Source organism: Erythrolamprus reginae, chromosome 3, assembly GCF_031021105.1.
Source record: "Erythrolamprus reginae isolate rEryReg1 chromosome 3, rEryReg1.hap1, whole genome shotgun sequence".
Lineage (NCBI taxonomy): Eukaryota > Metazoa > Chordata > Lepidosauria > Squamata > Dipsadidae > Erythrolamprus > Erythrolamprus reginae.
Genome location: NC_091952.1, coordinates 1982381 through 1994562, shown reverse-complemented (window position 1 = coordinate 1994562; position 12182 = coordinate 1982381). Strand labels below are relative to the sequence as shown.

At 43.3% G+C, this 12182-nt stretch overlaps 1 protein-coding gene across 1 annotated transcript in view; it reads left to right on the top strand.

Annotated features, from left to right (window-relative positions):
• The window catches only part of TGM2 (transglutaminase 2), a 53564-nt gene extending 44883 nt beyond the window's left edge, over positions 1-8681 (top strand). Inside the window, exons 10-12 of the mRNA XM_070744335.1 lie at positions 868-1028; positions 1712-1848; positions 5022-8681. Coding sequence (XP_070600436.1) covers positions 868-1028; positions 1712-1848; positions 5022-5178 — 455 coding nt within the window. The 3' untranslated portion in view covers positions 5179-8681. The remainder of the gene's footprint in view (positions 1-867; positions 1029-1711; positions 1849-5021) is intronic.
• The last annotated feature ends 3501 nt before the right edge of the window (positions 8682-12182 follow it).

The following is a 12182-nucleotide window of genomic DNA, read 5'->3' as shown; positions in this document are numbered from 1 at the left end:
CTACTATTAATACTAGTTTTTTCTCATCATTCCTATCACCCATTTCCTCCCACTTAGGACTGTAGGACTAACTTGTTGCTTGTATCCTCAAGATTTTTATTATTTATTATTATTTATTAATCAGATTTGTATGCCGTCCCTCTCCGCAGACTCGGGGCGGCTCACAGCAATAATAATACAATGTAAACAAATCTAATATTTAAGTTAATTTAAAACTCCAATTTTAGAAACCAATCATACATACTAGCATACCATGCATAAATTTTATAAGCCTAGGGGGAGGGAAAGTCTCAATTCCCCCATGCCTGACGACAGAGGTGGGTTTTAAGGAGCTTATGAAAGGCAAGGAGGGTGGGGGCAACTCTGATATCTGGGGGGAGTTGGTCCCAAAGGGTCGGGGCCACCACAGAGAAGGCTCTTCCCCTGGGTCCCGCCAAACGACATTGTTTAGTTGACGGGACCCGGAGAAGGCCAACTCTGTGGGACCTAACTGGTCGCTGGGATTCGTGCGGCAGAAGGCGGTCTCGGAGATAACCTGGTCCGGTGCCATGAAGGGCTTTATAGGTCATAACCAACACTTTGAATTGTGACCGGAAACTGATCGGCAACCAATGCAGACTGCGGAGTGTTGGTGTGACATAATTGGTGTGAAATAATTTATTAATATTGTTTCCTCTTTGCTTATTTGCTTAATAATAATAATAGTAATAATAATAATAATAACAATATTAATAATAATAAAGGACCCCTACATGAATCTCAACAAGCGTCCCACAAACATGCAAGGTATCGAAACATAAAATGCCACGAAAGGAAATTTAATCTTGATGAAAGTCCCACCGTATCCCTCCGTTTCCTCCTCTGCAGAAAGGACGGTCCCCCTGCGCATCCTCTACGAGAAATACGGACACTGCCTGACCCCGGACAACATGATCAAGGTCACAGCGGTCCTGCAGCAGGCGGAGAACCAGAAGATCCTCCTCGGGGTGCGGGACTTCCACGTCAAGAACCCCGACGTCAAAATCAGGGTAGGGCAGTTTGGGGGGAAAGCTGGGCAGGCAGGGAGGGTCCCTTGCATGAGGAGGAGGAGGGAAGGGGGGCTGAGGCACGTCAGGCAGCTGGTGGGGGAGGGGATGAAATTATGGGATGCTCACTCTCATCCATCCATCCATCTCTAGACATCTGTCCATCCATCCATCCATCCATCCATCCATCCATCCCTATCATCTATCCATCTATCCATCCTTCCATCCTTCCATCCATCTATCCATCTATCCATCCATCTATCCATCTCTGTCCTTCTATCCACATCCATCTATCCATCTCTATCCATTTATCCATCTATTCATCCTTCCATCCTTCCTTCCATCCATCCATATCATCTATCCGTCTATCCATCCTTCCATACATCCATCTCTATCCATCTATTCATTTATCCATCTATCCATCCATCCTTCCTTCTTTCCATCCATCCAACCATCTCTATCCATTTATCCAACTATCCATCCATTCATTCTTCCATCCTTAATTCCATCCATCTATCTCTATCCATCCATCCACCTGTCCTTCCTTCCTTCCTTCCTTCTTTCCTTCCCTTCCTTCCATGTCTGTCTGTCTGTCTTTCTGTCTGTCTGTCTGTGTCACTTAGCAAGAGAAAATCTGGGGCAGGATTCGCACTGAGGGCGCTGCTTTCCTTCTTCCCGGTCTGCAGGTTTTGGGGGAGCCGATGCAGAAGCGCAAACTGGTGGGCGAGCTGACCCTGAGGAACCCCCTCCCCACCCCCCTGACCGGCTGCGTCTTCACCATGGAGGGGGCCGGACTGACCGGGGGACAGAAGGTCCAGCCGCTGTAAGTCTGACCGTGAACATCCCAAGGGGCTCTGGGTGCGAATGGCGGACTGCCCGGGAAGCTTTCCTTGCCTTAATAAAACAAAAAAAAACAAAAATTAAAATAAATAGAATAAAATAAATAAAATGAAAATGAAAAACCTATAATATAAAATAATAAAACACTGTAATAAAATAAAATATTTTTTAAAAGAAATGAAATAATAAATAACATTTAATAACAATGAAATAATAAAATGTAATAAAATAAAACAAAACAAAATAAATAAAAATAAAATAAAACTATAATATAAAATAATAAAACATAAAATAATAAAATAATGAAATGAAATAATTAATAACATTTAATAACATAAAATGAAACAATAAAATGTAAGACAACAAAACCAAACCAAGCAATAAAATAAGTAGAATAAAATAAAATAAAAGTATAATATAAAACAATAAAACATTAAATAATAAATTAAAATAAAGAAATGAAATAATAAATCACATTTAATAACATAAAATAAAATAGTAAAATGTAATAAAAGAAAACAATAAAATAAGTAGAATACTTATCCATCCATTCTTCCTTCCATCCATCTATCTCTATCCATCCATCTACCCACCCACCCACCCACCTGTCCTTCCTTCCTTCCTTCCTTCCTTCTTTCCTTCCCTCCCTCCCTCCCTCCCTCTCTCCCCCCCTCCCTCCTTATCTGCCTGCCTGCCTGCCTGCATCTATCTATCTATCTATCTATCTATCTATCTATCTATGTCACTTAGCAAGAGAAAATCTGGGGCAGAATTCGCGCTGAGGGCGCATTGAGTACTTATTCTGTACTAGAATAAGTAGAATAAAATATAACTATGATATGAAATAATAAAACATTAAATAATAAAATAAAATAATGAAAAAAAAAGAAATAATAAAACGAAAGAATGAAACAAAACGATGAAAGAAAGAGAGTAAAACAGAAGTAAGGGAAATAAGAGGAACTAAAGAGAAAACAGGTGACCCCACCCAGGAGAGGAATGATCCAGGACACATATTCCGACAACACCACCATCGGATGTTCCAGATGTTAAAGTTAAAAATAGGCCCAATTAGGAGAGGCGAAGAAAAGGACAAGCAGATGTTTGCAACTAAGCAGTGGGTGGGTGGGTCAGCCCCTGAGCGTGCAACGGAGGGGCTGCCTTCGCTTGCGTCATTTCCTAAAAATAGTCAATAATGCATTTTATTTCCAATTTCAGTCCCGTTATTCTTTTTCCAAAATTCTTTTATCACTATTTATTTTTTCTTTCTTTAAAAAAGTATATAAATAAATAAATAAATAAATATTTACAATTAAAACATGTAATGTAAAGAAGCACATAGATACAGACTAAATAGAGACACGGAAATAAAGTATAGGTACAATACATGCAATATATCTCTATCATATTGGGAATGTAACACAAACCAAACAAGGTGTCAGTTAATGAGTTGACTAGAAACATAGAATATTGAATCCTGGTCCATCTAATCTGCCCTTATACTATTTCCTGTATTTTATCTTAGGATGGATATAGGATGGACTATCGTTTTGAACGGCCTATATGAAATACCCTTTTCTCCTTTATTGTACTATTTTTGTTAATTAGATATTTGCCTTATCCATTCTAGAGTAGAGTAGAGTAGAATAGAATAGAATTTTATTGGCCAAGGGTGATTGGACACACAAGGAATTTGTCTTGGTACAGATGCTCTCAGCGTACAGAAAAGAAAGATACATTTGTCAATACTAGTTATGAAAAAAAGGAGCATTGAAGTAAATTTAATAGCAACTAATATTAGTATGTATCAATTTATTGTAAGGATTGTAAGATTACGTATCTTCATAACTTTTGGCAATTCTTTTCAAATCATGCGGGGATTAATAAAGCTTTTATTTTTCCATATTTTTCAATAACCTTTTTGCTTCAATCATGAATGAGCCAATTTAAGTAATAAAGTACTGTACACCACGTAGCTGAAATGAATGTCACTAGAGCTTATGGATAAAGAGGTTATTTAGTCTTCGGAGAGGGGTGGCATACAAATATAATAAACTATAACTATTTTTTTTCTTATACATGCTCATTATCACATATGTTGATATGACTACTTCACCTTTAGGAACAACAACACAAGAGCGCGTAATAGATACAAACTGAATGTAAATCGCTCCAAACTTGACTGCAGAAAATACGATTTCGGCAATAGAGTGGCCACTGCCTGGAACTCATTACCTGACTCTGTTTATTTATTATTTATTATTTGGATTTGTATGCCGCCCCTCTCCGAAGACTCGGGGCGGCTGTTGTTGCTTCCCCCAACCCCAAAACCTGCAACCTTACATTATCTACAATCGACCTCTCCCCTTTTCTAAGAGGTCTGTAAGGGGCGTGCATAAGTGCACTTATGTGCCTAATGTCCCTGTCCTACTGTCTTATTATCCTTTTTATTACTACGTTCCACTTATGTTATGTTATGTTAATATGTACTATAATACTATACTTGATTGACAAATAAAATAAATAAATAAAATAAATACAATGTTGCTAATTACCGCCACTACTGGTGCAATGCGCGTGGAACTTTGGGCTGCTGGCGTGCACATGTGCGCATCCCAGCAAGATTTTGCTCCGGCCCATGCGCAGGAAGCAACCTTTGGTGAGAGGATGCGCATGCAAGATTTCGGTGAATTTTTTTTGTTTCCACACATGCACAGAAGCAAAAAATTGCCAAAATCTTGTGCGCACACGTGCACAAATCTCGTAAGATTTTGCTTCCTGTGCACGCGCAGATAATAATAGTAATAATAATAATAACAATAATAATAATTCATTAATTACTTATTGATCTTATTTCAATTGTACATACACAAAGAATCGCTTTTCAAACAATTTTTAATACAATTCGTTTTCTTCTCCAACATACTCAAAATCACTACACCATTATATGCCCTTAATTTTCTTATCTCGCTTGATAACCAATTATTTCACACATTTTCCATCCCTCAGTGATAGCTTACTTCACTTTAACATCAATATGGACCTCACTTCCTACTTCTTAATTTTAGTATTATTATTATTGCTATTATTCTTCTGGTGACAAGCTGTTCCACTGGTTCATTGTTCTAACATTTCTATTTCCCCCTCCTGCTCCAGAGATTCGCCCGTTGAGCCTGGCGAGGAAGCCAAAGTGAAAGTCGACTTCGTGCCCCAACAATCCGGTCTGCGGAAATTGGTGGTGGATTTCGAGAGCGACCAATTGAAGGGGGTGAAGGGCTACCGGAACGTCATCATCGCCCCCCTGCGCAAATAAAACCGGAAGCCCCCCAGCTGAAAAAGCCAAACGACTCCAGGAGCCCCCCCAGATGTCCAGGGAGGGTGGGGGTCTCTTCTTTCCTGCAACCCCAGCTACACCCAGATGCTTCTTCTCTGCTCCTGCCACCACCAAAGCCTGGCACTGCCACACCCCACAGCTGGTTGGAGGGCACCAACCAAATACCTTAAACCTGACAGGCTGCTATTGGGGAGGGGGTTGCAAGTCCCTACTCGGGATGGGCCCCTTTGCAATGTGACTTCAAGGGAGTGTCCTGCTGTGGGTCCTTTCGATCCTATTCAGATGTTGAACCTCAATCCTGGTTACCTGAGCTAGCTGGGAGGTGAGTCAGGTTGAAGAGGGAGGGCAGGGAGGGTCCAACCTTGGCAGCTTTAAGACTTAAGGATCTCAACTATGAGACTATAAGCTTCAACTCTAGAGTTGAGACTTTCAACTCAACTATAAGTTGAATTTCTAGAGTTGAGAATTCTCAACTATATAGTTGAGTTGAGAATTTCAACTCAACTATAAGATTGGTGAATTTCAACTCTAGAGTTGAGAATTTCAACTCAACTATAATTTGAATTTCTAGAGTTGAGAATTCTTAACTGAACTATATAGTTGAGTTGAGAATTTCAACTCAACTTTAAGACTAGTGAACTTCAACTCTAGAGACTCTGGATTGTTCCTTTCTAACTGCCCTCCCAATCATTGGTACCCTTTGAAAGCCTCCAGAGAAAGACCCAGAAACCCTCCACTACGAGAGGACCATGTCAACAACCCAACTCATGCCTCCCCCTGGCACAACAGCCCATAGAAACAGGGAGTGAGGTCAGCTGGGGAGAACAATCTGCCTTGTCCATTTGGCTTTATCATCTCCTTCTTCTCTTATTCCTCCCCCGGCAAGCTTTGGCTATGATGGCACACTGGCATGAAAAAAACCCACCATTGCTTGCATGACTACACAATCCCTAATGCACTCCGATGGCTTATTGTTTAGAGAGGACCTATCTTTTCTCAGAGCCTGAAACTCCTGGGTTTGCTTGTTTGACCGTCAATGGATTTTTTCCTGTCAGAATTTGATGGCTGGTCACCAGTTCTTTGACCACAAAGTACCAGTCTTTGGGGCCTCCACAAACCATGTTCCCTGAAGCAACCTGGTTATAGAGCAGTCTTTCTCAACCTTGACCGCTTGAAGCCAAGATGGACCAACTCCTAGCATTCCACAGCCAGCAGAATTCTGGGAGTTGGAAATCCACTCGTCTTCACGTTTGACCAATGCCGACTTAGAAAGACAGCAAGATCTCAAGAACCTCTACTTGGAAGAAGAGGGAGAAATTTCCTAATTTTTTTGACAGTTGCCTGTCTCCTGAGGGTGTGTATATCTTTGGTTCCTTCAGTCCTTGGGAATTGAGCAGGCAATTGAGCAGGCAAAGGACTAGGAAGCAGAATATAAATTAACCATGGCTAGAGAGCATCTAAACCTTCATCAAACTATCTACCAGAATGTATATTTGAAAGAAGGAAGGTGTCACATGGTGCATATTGCTATTTGGCCTCCTCACTGAGACCCATGGAGGGGGTTTCTTCCTTTTAAAGCCTCATTTAAAAAACAACTGTTCCAGGCAGACAACAAACCCATCATGGCTTGCAGAAGAGTGCCATCAAAGCTGTTGGCAGTTGGTCAACCCTGTCTTGACCACCTTCAGAGTTTTTCACAAAAAACATTTGTGAAGATGGGTGGATTTCGACTCCCAGAATTTGCCCTGGGGCCTCTGCAAACCATGTTTCCTGAAGATCTAAACCTGGTTAGATCAGTGTTTCTGAACCTTGGTCACTTGAGGATGGGTGGACTTTAACTCCTAGCATTCCCCTTCTGGCAAATCCTGGGAGCGGAATTCCACTCATCAAGTGCTGGGCTGAAGAGATAGCAAGATGCCTACTGGACTCCAGTGGCTCTCTACTACCAACAACCATGCTGGATGGGGAACATGGAGCCTGAGAAGGCAACAGAAAAAAGGGGTAGAGATGTGAAAAGTTTAGGAGTGTGTCTAAACCATTTCTGGACAAGATCAGACTAGGTTTTTGGGGAAGCCGGTAGTCACTTGCCTAAGGTGTGGCTTATTGTGAATGCCAGCTGTTTGGGCACCTGTGCTTTTCCAGCTGTGTTACTGGTTGTGAGTCAAGTCAGCGTGTTTTAGTTCCCTTATCAAGTTAGGTGCTTGGCAACCATTCAGCAACACACCCAGAGATGGGCAAGGCAAGCACAAATGATGGATGGATGGATAGATGGATAGATAAATTAGCAGAGGAGATCAGGGATGGGTGGCCAACCAACCAAGAAGAACCAGTTGAGAAGATCCAGACCAACCTTTTCCAGTTCTGGTGGTCTACAGGATGAGTAGAGGAGGTGAGGGACAGTTGGCCAATTAAAAAAGACCAGTTGAGAAGATCCAGGCCAACCTTTTCCAGTTCTGGTGGTCTACAGGATGAGCACAGTTGGCCAACTAAGAAAGACCAGTTGAGAAGATCCAGACCAGCCTTTTCCAGTTCTGATGGTCCACATGATGAGTAGAAGGGGTCAGGGATAATTGGGCAACTAAAAAAGACCAATTGAGAAGATCCAGACCAGCTTTTTCCAGTTCTGGTGATCCACAGGATGAGTAGAGGAGGTCAGGGACACTTGACAGTTGAAAGACATAAGAACCTAAGAAGAGGTATGCTGAATCAGGCCAAAGCCCATCGAGTCCAGCCTTCTGTGTCCCACAGTGGCCCACCAATTGTCCATGGGGATCTTGAGCAGAAAGAGAAGGCAAAACTCTCCCTTTCCCTTGACCCCCTAAAAATGGTACCTGAGGGAACCTTGCCTGCCTCAACCAACATAGAGGCGGCACTTGGACATCCGGTTGAGAAGATCCAGAACAGCCTTTTCCAATTCCGATGGTCTAAAGGATGAGTAGAGGAGGTCAGGGACAGTTGGCCAACTAAGAAGGACCGTGTGGGCAACCTTTTCCAGCTCTGGTGGTCTACAGCCATTCTTCTCAGATGGATTGGGGGGAAATGAGCCCAGCCCAGGCCAGCTGGGTTGTATCAAGTGGTGGAGTCAGCCTCTAGGTCTCCACCTCTTTCAAGCTTCCAGGGAACGTGATGTCCCTTCTTTCTTGGGGCTGAGTAGAGCCCAACCACGTTACCTTTTGGCCCGAGCTCTGGTACTTTCTGCAGGCTCTGGTTTCCTAATCGCTTGGCTGCTGCTGAGCCCCACCCTACTTAGCCCACATTTCCAAACCCATCCTGAGAACCTCCACAAATGCATTTATAGAGAGACGAGAGGCAGATGTGGTTTGTAAGCCATCAAAAGTTGTGTTTTTTAAACAAATCTTGTCAGATGTTTACTTGCACTGCGGCTCTTCTGGGGCTAATCACCTTTGCGAATGTACGGAGCGCTAATGGGAAATTTATTTTGCAATCACTCAATAAAAAAGTTTATATTTTTCTCCTTGCAATTGTTTAGAGGTTTCTTTTTGTCCAGCCGATACTCCACTGGCTCTCTGCTGCCAACAGCCCTGCTGGGTGGGGATGATGGGCGCTGTGATCCAGCAGTTCTATCCCTGAAAGGACCCCCCAAGTCTTCAAGGGTAGCCACCTCGGAGGGCCTTCTGCGGCAGGCAATCCAGTCGCCAGGACTCTTCTGAAGTGGAGCTGTAGGAGAGAACGTTGGTGCATCCATTGTAAATGGTAGGGCCCTTGGTGCTCCTGGAGCTTAGTAGGTTTTTTTGTACAGGGGAGAGGAAGACCAGGAGGAGGAGGAGGAGAAGGAGAAGAGGAGAAGGAGGAAGAAGAGGAGGAAAAAGAGAAGGAGGAGAAGGAGGAAGAGGAGGAGGAGAAGGAGGAAGAGGAGGAGAAGGAGGAGGAGGAGGAGAAGGAGGAGCAGGGGAGGAGGAAGGAGGGGAGGAGGAGGAAGAAGAGGAATAGGAAAAGGAGAGGAGAGGAGGAAGGAGAAGGTGGAGGAAGAGGAGGAGGAAGAGGAGGAGAAGGAGGAAGAGGAGGAGAAGGAGAGGAGGAGGAGAAGGGGAGGAGGAAGAAGAGGAGGAGGAGGAGCAGAAGGAGGAAGAGGAGGAGAGGAGGAGGAAGAAGGAGAGGAGGAGAAAGAAGTGGAAGAGGAAAAGGAGAGGAGAGGAGGAAGAAGAGGAGGAAGAGGAGAGGAGGAGGAGAAGGTGGAAGAGGAGGAGGAGTTGAGGAGGAGGAGAAGAAGGGGGGAGGAAGAAGAGGAGGAGGAGGAAGAAGAGGAAGAGGAAAAGGAGAGGAGGAAGAGAAGTAGAACTGCGGGGTCATTTGTGATTTCTGAGCTCGGTGGTTTTCTTCCAGAAGTTCCATCACTTGACTAGCTAACATCAGTGCTAGAAGGAAATGGGCTTGATAGAGGAAGGAGGAGGAAGAGGAGGGAAGAGGAGAACTATGTGGGTGCTTTCTCAGCTTGGTGGTTTTCTTGCAAGTAATCATGTATCACAATGGTCTGATAACTGGCAACTTCAAAACTCGATGTCTTGCACATTGGCAAAAAGAGTCAGAACACAGAATACAAACTTGAAGGATAGGAATTTCTAGACGACCCTCACTCTGTTAAGGACCTTAGAGCACTCATATCTAATGGCCTGAGTGCCAGAGCCCATTGTAACAACATTGCCAAAAAGGCACCAAGAGTTGTTAACCTAATGTTGCATAGCTTCTTTCTCTGGCAATATTCCACTGCTAACCAGAGCCTACAAAACATTTGCTAGACCAATTTTTGAATACAGCTCACCAGTCTGGAACCTACACTGCATATCAGACATTAATACAATCGAGAGAGTCCCGAAATATTTCATGAGAAGAGTCCTCCACTCCTCTGCTCACAACAGAATACCTTGAAATTTTGGGCTTGGAAAACCTAGAGCTAAATCTCCTCCAATCTAATCTAAATGTAATTCATAAAATCATCTACCACAATGTCCAACCGGTCAATGAATACTTCAGCTTCAACCACAACAACACATGCTCACAAAATAGATTCAAACTCAATGTCAACTGCTCCAAACCCGACTACAGAAAATACGACTTCAGCAACAGAGGGATCAAGGCCTGGAACTCACTCCCTGACTCGGTGGTTTCTTTATTATTTTATTATCTATTATTTATTAGATTTGTATGCCGCCCCTCTGCGTAGACTCGGGGCGGCTCAAAACAACAATAAAACAATTCAAGACAAATCTAATAATTTTAAAACATTTTAAAAACCCTGTTATTAAAGCAGACATACATACAAACATACCATACATGAATTGTATAGGCCCGGGGGAGATGTCTCAGTTCCCCCATGCCTGATGGCAGAGGTGGGTTTTAAGGAGTTTATGAAAGGCAAGGAGGGTGGGGGCAATCCTAATCTCCGGGGGGAGCTGGTTCCAGAGGGTCGGGGCTGCCACAGAAAAGGCTGGGTCCCGCCAAACGACATTGTTGAGTCGACGGGACAAATAACCCTCACTCGGTTAAAGACCTCGGTATACTAACAACAAAAGATTTAAGTGCCAAAGCCCACTGCAACAACATAGCCAAGAAGGCTTCAAGAGTTGTAAACCTAATCCTATTTAGCTTCTGCTCTGGCAATCTCACACTACTTACCAGAGCTTACAAAATGTTTGCCAGACCCATCCTCGAATACAGCTCATCTGTTTGGAACTCATACAGCATCTCAGACATCAACACCCTTGAAAATGTCCAAAGATACTTCACCAGAAGAGCCCTTCACTCCTCCACTCGAAACAGAATACCCTATGAGACTAGACTTTCAATCCTGGGCCTAGAAAGCCTAGAACTAAGACACCTTAAACATGATCTAAGTATTGCCCACAAGATCATATGCTGCAGCATTCTACCTGTCAATGACTACTTCAGTTTCAACCACAACAACACAAGAGCACACAACAGATTTAAACTTAATATTAACCACTCCAAGCTTGACTGTAAAAAATATGACTTCAGTCACCGAGTTGTCGAAGCGTGGAACTCATTACCGGACTCCATAATGTCACCCCCAAACCCCCAACATTTTACCGTTGGACTGTCCACGGTTGACCTATCCAGATTCCTAAGAGGTCAGTAAGGAGCGAGTACAAGTGCACTAGAGTGCCTTCCGTCCCCTGTCCTATTGCTCTCCTATATCTCCTATACCTTTCTTCTATTCCTATATCTCTTCTTCTATTCTTTCATTGATATGTTCTATTACTATACCTTCTTTTCTATTCTTACTGTCAATGACTACTTCAGCTTCAACCACAACAACGCATGACCACACAACAGATACAAACTTAAAGAAAACCGCCCCAAGCTTGACTGCAGGAAATATGACTTTAGTAACCAAGTAGCTGATGCATGGAACTCACTATCTGACTCCGTGGTTTCTTCATCAAACCCCCAAAACTTGACCCTTCGACTCTCCACCATTGACCTCACCCGATTCCTAAGAGGTCAGTAAAGGGCATGCATAGGTACACCAGCGTGCCTTCCGTCCCCTGTCCAATTGTTCCCTCTTATTATTGGAAGAGCCTCGTTGGTGCAGTGGTTAGAGTGCAGTTCTACAATCGACTTCTGCTGATCACCAGCTGCCAGCAATTTGGTAGTTCGAAGGGGGAGGAGGAAGAAAGATGGAGATGAGGAGAAAGAGGAGAAGAAAAGAAGGTAGAGAAGGAGAAGGAGGAGAAAGAGGAGGAGGAGAAAGAGAAGAGGGAGAAGAAAAGGTGGAGACAGAAGGAGAAAGAGAGAAAGGAAGGAAGATAGAGACAAGAAGGAGGAGGAGAAAGAGGGAGAAGAAAAGAAGATGGAGACAGAAGGATAAAGAGAAGAAGGAAGAAAGATGAAGGCAAGAAGGAGAAGGAGAAGTAGGAGGAGAAAAAGTAGAGGGAAGAGAAAAGAAGATGGAGACAGAGGGAGAAAGAGAAGAAGAAAAATGGAGACAAGGAGGAGGAGAAAGA